The following is a 17,715-nucleotide window of genomic DNA, read 5'->3' on the forward strand; positions in this document are numbered from 1 at the left end:
ATTTGTTGGCACGATTCAAAGTTTTCCTCAAAAATACAAGAAAATGAGTAAAGAACAAGGTGATGAAACAGCTCCTTATCCTGCCGAAATATGATCTTTTATTAGACGTATTGTTTAGCGACGAGCGATATTAAAACTAATAGAAATGATTTTTTTGACAAACAATTAGTTTTTAAAGAGTACTTCAAGAAACAAATTCTGTTGCGCGTGAGCGTGGAAAAATAAGCGGAAAAACTCTATTAATGACTTAACAGTATTTCAAAAGATTACAACATAATATTTGTCTATTTTACATTCCACATCAATTGAAATAAATTTTGGATGAGTGCTGTTTATCCAACTTTTCACAACAGAAGAAACAATGTTGGAAATTAAATTCACCAATTTGGCCTGACTGGAGGAAATGCAGAATGATCATGCTGGAGCTTTTCATTTCTAGTGCGCTTGGTATATTCTTAATAACAAATACGGTACACACCCAACGTTAATAAATGTTTATTTGGCTTATATCTCCCATCATCTTTTTTAAGAGCCCTATTCCACAAAGTCTGCATAGTGGTAACTTCTCCCACTTTCAATGTTTGTTGACAAATGTAAACATTTTCGTAGTGACACATTATGAAAACACACATTTTCACAAACTTTTTCACCAAGTTTTCACAAGACAAATCCCGGAGACATGCCCTAGCCCTTCGCGGACCGTTCACCGTGTGAGAAATCGTAGCTTGGGATTTCAAAATAAAACTGGCCTGAATTTCCATATGATTTGGAAAATTTCCGGAAAATATAAAAATAGTGAATGAAAACCTTTTTATCGCATGTTTTTAGACGAAAGAGCAGGGCCTTGGGACTAGAATGACAATTGGCCTTTTTCAGGAATCTACACTTTGATATTTTTACGTCAATCGCAAAGGCATCAACCAGAAAAAATGAGCAAATTAAAAAACATCAATTATTCATCAAACAGAAGTATTTCAGCTTTGGTTAACAAATAAAAACTTTTCCAGCTGTATATATCAATTGCTGAAGGAGTTTCCTCCAAAATCACATTTACTTTGGGGTTTTTGACTCAAAAAGAAGGGAGTTTTAGAGATTTTAGTCGAGCGTCACCGCAATTCTTATAGTTTTCCAAGTTGTTGACACGTAGATCTGATATTACCAATTATAGATCTTTTTGCGCAGTTTTTCACGGTCTACAAGTTTGTTCATATACATAGTATTGAAATTTTTCACCCCTTCCACATTTTACCGGAAGTTTTCCTCAGGTTCCATAGCCGCTCGAGTGTAGTACAATTTTTTTTCTTAAAGTAGTGTTGAAAAACTGCTCGTATACCAAAAATTCATTTCTATTGGTTATAGTGTCAGTTTAAAGCCCTTGGTTCCTGGACTATTACTTGCAATGAAAAATTATTTTATCTAAACAATCTGAATATGAAAAATCAGTGATTAGACAAAGGGCAATTACTAGAATCCTTTGCAAAGAGATGTCGATTCGAGCGGAAAGTCAGTGTACTTCGATATCATTCCAGATGATCGAGCTATTAATGCCGAGGTATATAGTGGATAGATGAGATGATTGTATGAGATTTTTTCGGAAAAATCTTCAGGTTTAGTTAATCTTTTAGTTATTCTCTTGCAACAAGACAATGCTAAACCACGTATTGCCAAAGTTACGCAGAATAATATCGAAGAACTTGGTGGTATTGAACTCTTATCACATCCAGCATTTAGTCCTGACCTTGCACCGTCAGACTACTATTTATTCAAATCGTTGGCAAAGTTTTTGCATGGGAAAAACAGCAGAATTCTTCTTCTTTTTGTTCAATAAACAAAGTAAACATTTGAAACAGACATTATTTATGAGATACCTTCTATATCTATTTTATTTGATGTAAATTATTTATTTTTGAATGAAATAACGAAGAAATTGCTTAACTATTTACAATAGGATAGATTGTTTATATTACTAATAGTGATGCAATATTATCTTAGAAATACTGAAAGTCATTCTTGTTTCTTTTTATTATAATATCAATTATATTTTTGGAAATTCTTTTTATATTTGGTAATAAAAAATCGAAAAACTAATATTTTCAATATTTTTTTCCATTTTGTTCATTTTTTTTCAAGAATTCAAGATGAAAAATCGAAAAATTAATATTTTCTATTATTTTTTCGCATTTCATTTTTATGGCGGATTTAATATAAAAATGAGACCTAAACCAAAATTTTTTTGTCTAATAAATTCCCTGATTTGTCTTTGAATAATTTTTTCTTCGGAAAGTACACACGAAAACGAACAAAAAAACAATTTTTTATCAAAATTTTAACAATGTTTACAATTTATTGAAATTTTTGTCGTTTTCTTTAAATTGAAAATAGAAAAATTTACATTTTCAATATTTTTTTTCCATTTTATTCATTTTTTTTTCGAGCATAAGAGATAAAAATAAGACCAAGTTTAAGAACGGAAACTTTATTACTTTTTAGTTGGTAAAAAAATGATAAAATCGTATTATTACTTTTTTACCTAGTAACAAATTTTTTATATATTAAATGTCTTAAATCATTTTGAAATTCACACAATGTTATAAAGAAACCATGAAGTATGGGAATCGTAACCTAACATAATAGTTATTAATTTGTTTATTTTTTATAACCAAAAATTTCCAAATAACTTTATTTACCCCCCCCCCCCCCGACTGCTTGGCAGAAAATTTTGCCTGTGAGGTGGTGTACCCCATTTTTATTTCAATTGTCTACAAACAAAAACTAATTTTTGTATTTTTTTATTTCCAAACCTTCGGAATTAATTGTTGTACTCTATTATGAATAAACGTTTTATATAAAAAATATTATTAAGGAATATGAAACATTTTAAGTAAGATTGACTACATTAAATAATTAAAAACATATGAAAGTATCTATTAAATTCATTCATGCTCGTAAAGAAGACGTGTGACAAACATACAAAGTTATCACATTTTTGACACATAGGACACATATGGAAAATCTTTTAGCCGGCAGCTTCTATGTCTAAATTTCTATTCAAGGCACTTTTGGCCTGTGGTAAACGTGGATTTTTTTCAATCACAGTTTAGTGAAGCATAAAATAGCCATGTCCTGCTATCATGTATGTGATCATGTATGTCATGTGTAGCTACATCGGCACCACATTTTGTTTTACTAAAATTTCAGTCTCAGAATTAATATCTAAGGTGTGATGAAGTGAAGAGTAACACTTTTTCAATTTTTGGCTACATACAAGGCTAAGGTAACATCATTTTGAAATTTAAACTCAGTTGAACCCATTTTTGATAGCTAAAAAACTTGGAGGTAGTTGAATTTTATTTTTATGGAATGCTCCCACAGACTTAGGTGATGTTTTTTCAGTTATGTTAAGATTAGTTAATAACTGGTAAAATAATTATCAAATGATGTTTCGGCCTGTTCCAGATATTGGTGAAATGAATCTTAGAACAACATTGGTTGGTTTATCATTTACGACAAATAGTTCATCGGGTTGGGTTCCTCCAAATGTCTTCAAATTGAGGATATAATATGACTTTCCGTGAAGGGGAACGGATATTTCTATAGCATAGCGCACATTTTTTGACATATTCTACCAAAGCGGACGCGCAAGGAGTATGTACGAGGATGGAAGTATCTAGCCCAATAAAGAAAACACAAAAATTTTTCAACGTAATCCTCTTTTAGCTCCGTATACTTTTCCTACACCATTTTTGGAAAATCTTTGACCACAGAGCCATTTTTTCAAGTTTGGGGACAGAAAATAATCCAAGGGTGCTAAATCTGGCAAATAGGCTACATGAGGTAGCAATTCAAACTTTAATTTATTAATTTTAGCCATTGTAATAACGGATGCGTGAGCTGGTGCATTGTCTTGATAAAAACACTTTCTTTTCAGCCAAATGCCACAGTTTTGCTTGGTTGGAATAACTTCGCATAATAGTTGATAGTTTTTCATTTTTCAAGATAGTCAATTTTGTGTCAGTTTTGCTTTGTGGATTTTCTTTAACATTTGGTCGACCACTACGATGCCCGTCTTACTGTTGAAAACGAAGGAGCAGTCTCACCCAGAGTAGAATCTAGTTCAGCTTTTATATCGCTTGAACTAAAGCCTTTAAAATAAAAGTATTGCATCACATAATGATGATCAATTTTTTCCATCTTAACAAATTCACTGACAACGTTCACTATTGATGGCTGCCAAACAAATACTAAACAACGTGGCGTCTTCAAACTTGGAACATATACAGTATATTTTTCAAGCAACTACCGCCATCTCTAGACCAGGCCAGGTACTTCTGGGACCATTCTCGTAATACACGTTTGAAGAAAAATTTACACATTTATTAAGATATCTCGGAATAGAAAAAAGATATCGATATGCGGTTTTCCCTATTTTCATGTTAATTTAGTTTACTTTCAAAAACCTACTAAAACTTTTATGATTCTATTGAAATTTGATAAGAGAAGTCACAAGTTCTAAAATATAGCAAAAGCTTTTTCAAACATCAAGTTTATAAAAATCGGCTATGCGCAGAACCGGACAGGCATTAATTCAAAACAAAGTTGCCACTCTCCTTCGCATCTTATTTGAAAAATAGACTAAACCCTGTTAAATTAAAAATGCGCAGATGGGCTTATTTAAAGTGCCACTTAATTGAGTAAATTTAAAAAAAATTCTTTTTCAATTTTATATTTTCAAATACGCCTTCTAGTGGTGGACCCTTAAAAATTAAAAATAATTTCCACGTGTTTCTCGGGGCCATTTTTTGTTATAATTTTTTTCCCTGAAACTGTAATATAATCTGTTGGCCGAAGGCCGTTCTTAGTTGGCCACTCGGCACTATTTTTAAAATCAGGGAGTATCGCTGTTTGGAAAACTCGAAAAGTTGGAAGGTTATACATCTAATGTAATGGAAATATTTTCAAATTACTCAGAAAATAATTAGAAAAATACATAAAGTGTTAGATTTTCTGTCAACAATTAGATAGAGGTACACGTCAACGTTATTTTAGAACCATTATATCAACAATATGTATGTAATGTACAAATAAACAGAACTAATATCTTTTATGAGGTTTCTGCCGCTATTAGTTGAAAGCGATCCTCCATCTCTACAATTTTTATTTAAACAACTTAAATACATCACACATATTGGTGGGGGTATTGGAATATATTTTTGATTGCCACCACGTTTGATACTTATAGCTACTTCTGTAGTTGGCTCGTGCAGTAGATTCGCTACTGTTTAAATATTTTATTTATACCAGTGGCTTAAATGACCCTGGTAATTTAGAAATTTCAGTTAAAGACATTTTCATGTGTTTATGTGTTGAAGAAGAAGTACCCGCTGCCGGTATTTTGCAGGTAATTTATTCTAATTAAAAAAAAAAAATAGCTCCAATTGAAATATGTACAGTACATTTAGTTTTTTCCCCTGAAAAAATATGAGTCATTGATTGAATTCTCCTTGGGAATGGAAATGTGAAAAAACTATATATTAATTACATATTTTCATTAAATACTTTTTAAAATTCGAAAAAAATAACAAGTTTTTCGTAGATTTAACTTAAAAATTCGTAATTCCATTATTTGACGTTCCTGTTTTTAATTCAGCGTCGTTGCCAAGATTATTTGTGATTTCTAACTATACATTTAAAAATCCAGTTGCTTTTTTTGTAAAGATTTATTCTAGAATATTTTTGGATTGTTAGTTGGAAAAATTTCTATTGAAATGTAGAGAATATAATATTTTATTTAATTAATGTGGAATTTTCTTCACCTTTTCACCCTTTAAACCTACTTATATATTTTTCGTGTTGATTTAAGGTTTCTTTCCATATATATTTTTCGTTATTAAAATATATAGTACCAAAGTAAGTTCAAACGTCAATTTTTTACCTATTATTTTATACTGATTTTATATGAAACAATACCTAAAATCAAGACAAATAATCACGAAATATTATTGACTCTATGCACTCTAAGAAGTGTCCAAAAAAAAAGAAAATACACAATTTTTCTACAACAATACCGGGCGACTGGGCAGGACTATTGTCATGACGAAAAAACACTTGCAGTGATTTTTTTCTTAAATTCGACAGAAATTTAGTATAATTTTGACTAGATATCGTTTTCCCCTTTTTTAAACAATCAATAAAGGTTATGTCTTGGGAATCTCAAGAAACTAGGGTCATGACATTTTTAGCCGAAAAATCGGTGGAAGCACACTCCTTGGATAAAGTCCATTGTTCCCACTTTATTTTTATGTATGTGGTATAATGTGGTATTCATGTTTCATCTACTGTGATACATATTATACGTTCGTTTAATACAAGTGAGCTTTTGACGAGCATTAACCAATCGAGGCACCCACCTTTTTCTTAATATGTAACTTTAGATGCAAAATATTGCGTAGTCCTAGTCAAATCAATGACTGTAAACTGTGTATTTATCACTTACAGTAGTGAAAATCTATAATTTTGTACGCTACAAAATATTGCGTATCATTAATAGTTTTTAAGTTATTTTGAAAAAAAAAATGTTCTTCGTAAACTTAATGAAAATGATTTTCTTATTTCAAACTTAATTTTTTTTAAAGAGTAATTTAAACAGGTCAAACATTCAGATCGAATTATATGAACATAAATAAAGTTTTTTCTGACGAAAATATTTTATTCTCTCTTCATAACTCGCTTAGTTTCGATGCTATTAACTTTTATAAAAAATGAAAATTTTTTTAAAGGACTTTAGTACTATGGTTTTTGTGTGTTTTACGTTGAAACTTTTCATTTTGGCGTTTGAAAATACCACTCAACTTCCATTAAGCAATAATTTCGTCTGTATTGGATCCTGCTAATATCATAACGCTTTTTTTTGGTTTTTTATAAGCTAACATTGTACTCTTTAGTGATTTTTTGATTAAATGTATATTTTTCCAATTATTTTCTAAAAACGTAGTTTTTTACCGGAAAACCGACAATTTCAATCGAAAGGTATTGACATTCAGAAAAAACTTCATAGAACAAAAGTTTCTTTCATATTAAAGGCAAGCACAAGAGGGTAAACTCTATTACACTCGAGTAGTTTGAGTGGTGTCTGCCGTCTGCCGGATTCCACCCACAGGCTTGCACCTTTAGAAAAGTGATATCAGAAACGTAAAACGTAGCAGCATAATCAAAATGCTCTTATATACAAGATTTTCTGAGCGAAATTTTTATCATTATTCCACAAAATAATAAAAGAAATTGAAATTGGTTATTTAAGATGATATAGATAAAAATTTAATGAGACAAGAATACAAGTAAAAAAGTTCAAGTAAAATAAATAATCACAAATATTTTATTTATTATGTTTTTAAGTAATTTGTTTCCAAGAAAATAATAGGGCACCAAGGAACCAAGGATTTTTTTGGAAAAACCTTTCATTCTTGAGAAGAATGTACTAGTTGCACTGATAAAAACTATGATTTGGAAATTGGATTACTTTCATCAGTCTCAACAGTTGCTTATTATTCCGCGTACCTTTAGAAAGTTTTAATGCTAAAGCAAACATTCTAGAAAGAGCTAAATTTGCATAGCTTTCATGACCAAAATCATATGACCTTAAATATAGCTCCTAGTCAAAAACTGTTTATGTTTCTTATATATACTGATAATTTAATATTATTTTCTATAGATTTAGAAAATATTTTTAAGCGCCCAATATAATTTGTTTTTAGGGTCGTAATTTGGACGAAGCTAGCCCAGAAACTAGCAGCATTCTTTTACCATACAACTGGAAGATCTTCCTAAACGGTGAACCGCCTTGGCTGTGCTAGCAACCATCTAGGAGATAATAAGTCACACTTACCCCAATAAACCTGTGTAAATCTGAGCACAGGCTGCCTCGTAAGTATTATTATTAATTCTTAAAACGTTTGGTTTTCATGAAACCCATAAAATCTTGATTATACTCCAAAAACTTTCATTTGATGATGTCTAATTGCCTATTTTGTGAAAAAACTCACTTGCATATTGATAACAATGAGTCACTATCAACTGTAATGCTCTTAGAACACATAGTTGATATGTCTAAATATTGAAAATTATTGTATTACTCTAACTTTATCTGAAGAGAGTTTCGACAACCATGTTATCATCTATGGAGAACGAAGATGAACTAAAGCTTTAATCTATTTTCAACCTTAAATAATGAATCTTTAAAACCAGTGTGTTATATTGACATTGTAAGTTATTAAACATATTCATAAAAAGGAATGGTATAAAGAATGTTTACATAGTGTAATGAAACACGAGGACTAAATAGAAGAATTCTTTACATAATTGGAACACTGTTTCAGTTAAATTAATAGAGTGAGAAACCTTATAATAATGTTCGAGGATATATTGAAAAACTTTTAGCCTACTATAGAACCAAACAAAATTTCAATGTCAAAATATTTTATTACTCAACGTAGACTCTTCTCAATTGAATACATTTATTACAACGAACCTGCAACGTCTCTAGACCTTTCAAAAAAATGTTTGTTCTTGCTCTGCATATCAAACCTCTACAGTTCTTATTACCTCCTCGTCGGAAGAAAATTTACGACCTTTTAAACTTTTTTTCAGTTGAGGAAAGAGGTGATAGTCAGACGGAGCCAAATCTGGCGAATAAGGGGGGAGTTCTAGTAATTCAAACCCTAAATCACGAATTTTTTGCATGGCAACATGAGATTTGTGTAATGAGGCGTTGTCCTGCAAAAACAAAACACCTTTGGATAGCTATCCGCGACTTTTCTCTTTAATTTTTTCCCGTAGAGTGGTCAGTAATGTCGAATAGTAATCTCTAGTTATTATTCTACCCTTATCCAAATAATCAATCATGATTACTCCCTCATGGCAATCCCAAAAAACTGAAGCAAGAACTTTTCCAGCAGATTTTTGGACTCGAAACTTCTTAGATCTTGGAGAACCAGAGTGTCGCCATTCCATCGATTGTTGCTTTGTTTCTGGATCGTAGAAATGTACCCAAGTCTCATCCATAGTAACAATTCAGTTTAAGAAGTCTACATCTATCGCCCAAAATATCGTTTTGTTTCCATGCTTCAATCTTTTTAGATATGCAAATTGAGTTACAGTAAAGCAGTAGCTATCATTTGAAGACATTGCAGCTCAAAATCTCTTCAGTATGATTAAGTGTATGATTTTTGTTCATCTTATCCAAAAGACCGCTTGTTTCCATGCCTCAACTCTTTTTAGATATGCAAATTGAGTTAGAGTAAAACAGTAGATCTATATCATTTGAAGACACTACAGATCAAAATTTCGAGAATATGAGTAGGGGTATGGAATTTTCTTCATCTTTTCCAAAATATCGTTAGTTTCTATGTTTACACTTTCTTTGTATATGCATATTGGGTTGGAGTGAAGACATTTCTTCTTAAAATCGCTCCAGTATGAGTAGATACCAGTAGTTATCTTCGTTGATTGTAAGTTATTAGATTCCTTTTTGACATATATTCTTGATTATTCCGTATTCTATTCTATTTCTATTTGATATGCGTTAAAAAGGTCATTTTTTTGAAATTGAACATTTAACTTGCTTCTTTTTTCATATCATCAACATTATCATCGAACAGCCAGTCGCGCCCTCTGGTGGACCTAGGCATCCCTTAATCTTTGTCAGTGTGCAAGATTCCTATCAACTGTTATCTAACTGGGAACCATCCTCTTAAAATCGTCAGACCAGCGTGTCGGTGGGCGTCAACCTCTACTACTACTTTTTATATATTATTAATAAAATAGTTCCTGTAGTTAGTTGCTTGTTTTTTTTTATCTATGATTATGTTGTTTATTTTGTCATATCATCATCATCATCATCATCAAACGGCTAGTCGCTTCTAATGCTGGACATAGGCCTTTCTTAATCTTTAACGCTGTGCACGGTTCCTATCAACTGTCGTCTAACTGTATATCCATAATTATCGCTTTTGTTATACTTTTACTTTTGTGTTCTAACTGCTATTAAGGGCTTTCAACATTCTACCACTTCTTCATATATTACTTCTATTTTACATCATTATATAGTTCAAAATTATTAACATTGTACCAATCTATTTGTTCTTTTGAGAAAGAGTTTTTTTTAGAAAATAATAGTTTGTTGCATACATATTTGGATAAAAATATAAGAGGTTATCAGGCTTAATGAAGATTAGTAAATATTCGTAAAGAAGGAAAATTTTATCATTATAAAACGAGATCTATGTACTTGGTTGTTTACGAAACTTTATTTTTCAATGAGCCTCTTATAAGAAAACGATACATTTTGATAAACTTGATTATGTTTAATTACACTCGCGAGCAAAAAAATTGACTCAAGTTGCACTCTCGCGGTCAAAAGTCTCCAGCAAAAATCTGTAGCTTTCATTCTCTTTCTTATTTGGTCATCTCAAAGTCATTAGTCTTAACTTTATAATAAGCGGTCTATGTTGATACTGGGTTTTGTGCCGTGGCCCTAATAACCTCTCCCAATCGCTTTTCCACGAATCGAATAAGTTTATTTACTCGATCTTGTTCGATGATATCCCATTGTTCTGTTCGCGCAGTTTTGAGGTCCAATTTCGTGTCTGGTGCAAGATTTCTAGCCCAAACTTTATTCTTCAGTTTATCCCATAAATGCTTGATAGGATTTTAGTCCGGACTACCGTGGCCAATCCCTAGCGGCAATTTCGTCATCCTGTTAATACTGCCGTACGGAATCTGCAGTTTTAATAAAAACCAATTTGGTATTTTCTTCTATGAAATACCCACCCAAAACTATCAAGGAACCTCCTCCACGTTTTCTTTTATGCGAAATTGAGCGATTCTTGAGGTCATCTATACATTCGTCCTCTTCTATCGCTACCATGCAAGCACACTCTGTTTCGCCTGAGGAAGGGAATGGAGCCAAATTGTTCGTCAGTCCAATTAATGTGTTCTGTGGTAAATTGTAGACGGGTTGCTCTGTGCGCTGGGGTAAATTTAAGACTTCTACTGACTGTCCTGCCACTCGCAGCCACTCCTCGCTGACAATTAATCGCTCATCTCTCTCGGATGTGCTTCTTTTCCTCCCAGAACTCAAAATAGTTTTGAAATTAATTTTTTTTTGTTTGATTACAGCTTGCTTATTCCACCGAAAATATTTTATTGCAATTAACAAAGAAATCTCATTAAAAAACCAAAAATGAAAATCCCAACTGCTAATGAACGTATCCACATTTTGGATGGTCAGTCCAACGTTTGGACTATTATTAGAGAAATAGTCAACAATAAAAGTCAAGAAGATGCTTTTTACGTTATGGATGTCGGAGAAATCGTGAAAAAGCACCAAGAATGGTGTGAAAATTTACCCAGAGTCACACCGCACTATGGTAAGTATTTTATTCTAATGAAATTCATAATTTAATTTTTTCCTTATTGATTTCAAATATTTCTGGTGAATTTATACACACTGTCTCTTACTAACTTAAGTCATTTACACAATTACACTAGACACTATAATAATTAACTTATCGCTACTTATATAATTCAATATTTATAACTTTTATAATTTATTCAAATTAAACCGTTAGATTTTACTATTTCATTGCGTTGAATTATATATTGACTCTCGCTGCTAAATAAGCACGAATTTATACCAGGAAGAAATTTCTAGAATTCTCGAAACAAACAAATGAATAAAAAGGCATATATAGAAACATGCAGAAAAACAATATTACACGATTTCTGAGTACGAGCGTTTTCGCCAAATTTTAGACTTCCATTAAAACCGAACAGGACCGGCTTTACGAGTTCGTAACAATAAATATATATTTGGGAACGTGGCAAGGAAACACCAAAGTGGACTAACTTCAATATATTTTCCGAGCTTTTGAATACTTATGTATTCATCGTCTGGGAAACAATTAATTAAGATTTCCGGTGATTTTGATATTATTAAAGCTTGTAAAAATTTTTAATCTCATGGAAATCAAAATTCAATATTCAAATTGACTTTGATAGAAATATTTCTATCTAAATTTAATTATTTCAGCTGTGAAATGCAATGACAGCCTGGCAGTTTTGGAAACTCTCAACTCATTGGGTGTTAATTTCGATTGTGCTTCAAAGGGCGAAATCAACAAAGTGCTCAATTTGAACGTCGATCCGGAAAGGATTATTTTTGCCAATCCTGCTAAACCAGCAAGTCATATTAGACATGCCGCTGCTACCGGCGTATCTACTATGACATTCGATAATGAAACGGAATTATATAAAATCAAGAACTTGTACCCAGATGCCAAGTGAGTATAAATGCTGCAAAATGTATTATCTAAAATAAATATATCTAATAATTCTGTTTCACAGGCTGGTTATACGCATTCGCTGCGATGCTACCGACGTCCAATGTCAACTCGGAAATAAATTTGGATGCGATGTTGTCACTGAAGCACCAGAACTCCTTCGTATTGCCAAATCTTTGAATTTGAACGTTGTAGGTGTGAGTTTCCATGTAGGTTCTGGTTGTCGTGAACCTCCAGTTTTTCGTAGGGCTATATCGGCTGCAAGAGAAATTTTTGACTATGCTGAAACCTTGGGATACAACTTTTACTTGCTCGATATCGGAGGAGGATATCCTGGAGGAAGAGGAACTTCAATCGATAAGGTGAATACTTCTTTAAAATTTAGTTTATAATGTAGAAATGTTTCTCTCTGGTATATAGAGGTTTAAAGCTGGAGCAAGGAGCTGGATTGTTGCTAGCAAGAAACATATATTTACTTACGTGTGTTTGAATAGAAACCTTGCTATAAAGCACATTTATATTCTCTCTGATAGCCAAGGTCCTGAAAGCTATTGAGTGCATGTCCAAGCTATCATATGAGTGTAAACATACTATGAAAGCACTAGGTAACATATTAAGTTATTCATACTGAACACACTGTTTACGCTACCACTACACCAACACTCACAATTACACTGTCTGACGCGCGTTTCAATAATCAAGTTATCATCTACAGAGTCTCTGAAGACGAAAATTTGGTTATCGAAACGCACTTTAGACAGTTTAATTGTGTCTATTGGAGTAGTGGTAGTCTAAACAGTTTGTTCAACTGTATATATTGCTAAAGGATCAGATGGATTCTTACTGAAGAAACAGTCCAGTCATACTCTTTTAAGAGTAACCCATAAATCATTTACTCTACAAAAGTCCTGTCAATTTCAGCAAAAAGCGTAGAGATCTCGAAGAAGTAGCACTTGGGAAGTTAGACAAAAAACATCTGGAAAAACTAACCTATTTTAGAAGGTGTCTATGTATTTTGGAGACAGAACAATGAGATCAAGATGAAGACAAAATATCTTTTTAGGTATAGGTGCTGAGAAGCCGAAACGACTTCCTAAGCAATTTACAATCTTTTATATTGTAGAAATCTGTCACTTTTTCAATAAAATAGTTTGCTCAAGTTGTAATGCGAAATATTTATTTATGTAGTTGTTCTTTTACAGATAGCAGAGATTATAAACCTCGCTTTGGACGACCTTTTCCCCGATCCTTCAATTCATGTAATAGCCGAACCTGGACGTTTCTATGTCAGCTCTGCTTATACTTTGGTGTGTAATGTCCATTCAATTAGGAATGTCAGCAATACTGATCCAGAAACTGGCAACAATGTAATGCATCGTATGTACTACATCAACGATGGAGTATATGGTAGTTTCAACTGCATTTTATACGATCACCAGGTAATTTTTTATCAACAGCCTTATTTTTCTTTTTTTTGTGAATTCTATTTGCAAAAGTAAATATTAAAACGTTTCACGACAAAAATATATTTGAAAACTTGACTTGAATTGATATGTCACCCTGGATTTTGACACTTGTTTTATTTTATATTTTTTTGGCAAACCTCGAACCTGAAGCATTTATTCCAGATTTATTCATGGAATGATGATGATGATGATGATGATTCTTTTGCTGATTTTTATTTCAATGTCATTTTGTATCTCTTTACTAGGAGTATTGACTTTTTGAATTGTATATTCATACCTCCTATATGCTGTTCCTTTTCTATTAATCTTAATTTTTGTTTATTATTGACTGGTTTTGGCCTGTATTTTTTTGCTTTGTGTCATAAGTTTATAACATATCTTGTTTTTTACCTCTTCCCAATATAAACTCTTGAAACATATGGATAGAAAACCATATTTTATGAATCCTCATGAAACTTTTCACCTAGAGAAAATGACGCTATCGTTGTGTAAATAGTTCTAATGAAGAAAATTTGCGGAAGGGTTCTTTGTTGATATTTAACAATTTAGTCATTTTACACGCTAATGATCAACATTCGCGTTGGTAAGAATGGTAACGGGATCATCTTTTACTAATGTATATAGCTCTTTAAATCGCTTGGAATCACGATAGGTTGCTTGTAACGGAAGTCCATCAATTTCAAACCACAAAAACAGGGTCTATAGAAAAATATGTACAAAACACAAAATAAAAGTATTACCGACTTCAGAATTAATATAGAAAACTACTAATGTAAATGAAATTGTTCTATTTATTCTCACTCAATTTCTGACTAATATAGAATCCAGATGCAAAATGTTGTTAGGAACATACATTTTATGAATCTTCGTGAAACTTTTCACCCAGAGAAAATTGCAGATTTGTTACAGTTGTCAATATCAGCATTATATACATTCTTCTCAATTATTCCACAATTAATTTAGAGAACTATTAGTTAAAGAGAGACGACCAGCTACTTATAAAATTATTACAACAGCATGGTAATAGATTGTTTATTTGTAATCTAGGTATAATGAACTATAAAAGACGAAATTTTCAATTTGAAAAAGTGAAAACTGACCTAAATGACTAGATCGAAATGTTTCCCAAACCATATAATTGTAACAAGAAAATATTTATTTTTGGCAGTGTAGCGATTTGAGCTTGATTTTTCACTATATTCCTTAAACTTTACCTTAAATGTCATCACGATTTAGAAATCCATTTACTCAATGCTTCTTGGAGCAAGTTTTCACTTCGGTGTGTGGTATCTTCTGAGATAAATCCCATGATAATTGTTGTAACTCTATTGAAGAAACTTATTAAATATCTGTTAACAGGTAGTAGTACCTCGGCCTTTAGAAGAACGTCTTGGTGCAAGATATTACGATAGCAGTGTTTGGGGTCCAACATGTGATGGTCTTGATCAAGTAACTGAACATGTTATGTTACCGGAAATGAAAGTTGGTGATTGGTTAGTTTTTGAAGATATGGGAGCATACACTTTACCTGTAGCCAGTCCATTCAATGGATTTCCCATTCCCAAAGTACATATTGTTATGGATGATACTATCAGGTGAGTTTTGTTGTATAATTTTGAACTTTACCAAAATGTTTGTTACATTATCAACATTAGAAAAAAAAACTGGGCCCTGCTCTTTTTAACGAAAACTCCCCCCATAGTATTGCCTATCGCTTTTTTACATTATAGTTGAATAGAGTTTGAGAATGGCGATAAAATATCAGTAAAAAGTCATTTTACGGCTATACCTGGAAGAAAGAATGATTGAAATAAATTTTTAATAAATACATATTGGAATTGAACACCTGTAGGGAGGGAGCTAAGGTGAACACAAATTGAGAAAAAATTGGGGCTTAAAGCTTCTGAAACATAAATCCATTAGCTGTTTATATAAATTGATATTACCAGGAATTTATTCCTGAAAATTTATCGCTGGGTCTACTTATGTAGAAAAAGAAAAAAAAATTAACATACATTAGAAATCCATAATCAGCAGGCTATTGAACCCTAAAAGTCGGGTGTCCAAGTCTCTCATGAGGCTGCGACTCTAGTTGAATAGTTGTTGGTTTTCTATAACATAAATTGTTGTCACATAGTATGCATATCCAATCAAAACATAGGGATTTCACTAAATGCAGAAAATTTTTGAAAAATTTCAAGTGTCCAAGGGACACCTGAAATCAGTCATCTATCATCTATGATGTGGGTTCGTGTACCATCAATTTAATGTATACAATGAACCTTGAATTTAAGTAGCTAAATTTATGATTTTTCACAATCATATTAAAATAACACAAAAATTTGGTTATCCGAGAGGATACGTTAATGGAGGATAAAAATAAGGAACGCTTCTTTATCCTTCAATTAAATGAATAACAGATCACAGTGGTTCCCACCAGGAGTGAATCTGTTTGCACCCAAGAGATTGTATCTCTGGGATACTTTTGTACAATGTTTTTAAATTTCAATAATTTTAAAAGGGAAATTATTATGTCAAAACAGTTCTTAAATCCATTTTATGCATAATAAATTTACATAATTTATTGTGTTACGAAATTTTTTAAAACTATTTTATTATTTACAGAGTTTTGTTGGAAGATACGTTCATAGTCACTGATGGACATTTTGAAATGTTAACCATACCGAACAACTTGAAAAATAAAACTGATACCACTTCCAAATATGAACTTCCCACATTTCCAATAAACATTGGAAATTCAATTTTGGATTACGTTGACGTCGTTGCTATTGAATAATGGTACAGATCTGGATTATGTTTACGAGCGACTACAATTGTCGCCACATCCATTAACTGAGACCAATTTTAAAAAAATAATTTTCTTTAAGACGAATAAATATATGGTTACTACAAATCTTTACTTTTGGCTAAATGTTTTTCCAAAATTGATTATTGAAATTTTTCATCATTTAACATACAATATAATATTTGTTGTAACCAATTATTTAATTTAAAAATTATTTCTTTTTAATATATTTTTTAGTAATTGTCATTTTGTCATAAAACTAAGGATGTATTTGTTAATTTGCAATTAGGATATCGAGTTGAAATTCTATTTTTATCCGATGTTTTTTATATAAATACCGGATAAAAATTGTATTCTCCAACTTTGGTGTGTAAGCAAGGGGGCAGCTTAAAGCTTTTTCATACACAAATCAATGTTTCATAATATCATTCCCGATTTATTTTCTCGCGATTTTTTCGACTAAATATATTGGGATTCATATTATATTCGCTGTTTAGGTTTAGATTATATGCTGATTAGAAATAAAGACGTACATGTGTAATTTTTTTGTTTTCTTTCACATCGAATTCCACTTTCTTATCTATATTAAATGAATTTTGAATTGAGGGTGACTTATCTACATATTAACAGTGTTCACTAGCAACACAAGACAACTATAATCCAACACACTGAATTTCAATTTTTTAATTACAAAATTGTCGCAAAGAATATGGAATAACAAATCAATGTAAATAAGTCAAAATTCATTGCTGCGACGAATGAGCGTAGGGCTAGAAATGCGAGTCAAAATATTACAATTGGAGAATATAACATCGAAGCGATGGAGAAGTTCGTTTTAATTTTTTAGAGTAAGTTCACTATTTGAAACCTACTTCTTAGTACTTTAATGAGGGGTTTCCATTCAGTTATGAATCGATGTAATAAATTTTGTTTATCTTAAATTGTACCAAAAATGTTCATTCGAATGAGTTTTTGATTCAAAGTGAATAAACACGGATATAACCTCTTCTATCCAGTGGCGGCGGAAGACCTAAACTCAATGTGGGCAAGGTACATTTCGCGAGGCCCTCTGATGGAGGGAAGGAGGGAATATAAAATAAAAAAACAC

The 17,715-nt window shown here is 31.8% G+C and overlaps 1 protein-coding gene across 4 annotated transcripts in view; it reads left to right on the plus strand.

The window, feature by feature from the left end:
• Nucleotides 1–17,148, plus strand: part of LOC130445994 (ornithine decarboxylase 1-like) — a 28,196-nt gene extending 11,048 nt beyond the window's left edge. The window contains exons 1-8 of one of the 4 annotated variants that reach the window (XM_056781941.1): nucleotides 5,127–5,398; nucleotides 7,752–7,920; nucleotides 11,173–11,423; nucleotides 12,086–12,335; nucleotides 12,400–12,697; nucleotides 13,538–13,774; nucleotides 15,161–15,396; nucleotides 16,427–17,148. In XM_056781941.1, coding sequence (XP_056637919.1) covers nucleotides 11,237–11,423; nucleotides 12,086–12,335; nucleotides 12,400–12,697; nucleotides 13,538–13,774; nucleotides 15,161–15,396; nucleotides 16,427–16,598 — 1,380 coding nt within the window. In that variant the 5' untranslated portion in view covers nucleotides 5,127–5,398; nucleotides 7,752–7,920; nucleotides 11,173–11,236 and the 3' untranslated portion in view covers nucleotides 16,599–17,148. Of the gene's footprint in view, nucleotides 1–5,126; nucleotides 5,399–7,751; nucleotides 8,073–11,139; nucleotides 11,424–12,085; nucleotides 12,336–12,399; nucleotides 12,698–13,537; nucleotides 13,775–15,160; nucleotides 15,397–16,426 lie in introns of those variants that run through there. The other 3 variants (XM_056781942.1, XM_056781944.1, XM_056781943.1) reach the window with 3 other exon arrangements.
• Nucleotides 17,149–17,715: the final 567 nt, after the last annotated feature.

The sequence above is a fragment of the Diorhabda sublineata genome, chromosome 6 (genome assembly GCF_026230105.1).
Source record: "Diorhabda sublineata isolate icDioSubl1.1 chromosome 6, icDioSubl1.1, whole genome shotgun sequence".
Classification (NCBI taxonomy): Eukaryota; Metazoa; Arthropoda; class Insecta; order Coleoptera; family Chrysomelidae; genus Diorhabda; species Diorhabda sublineata.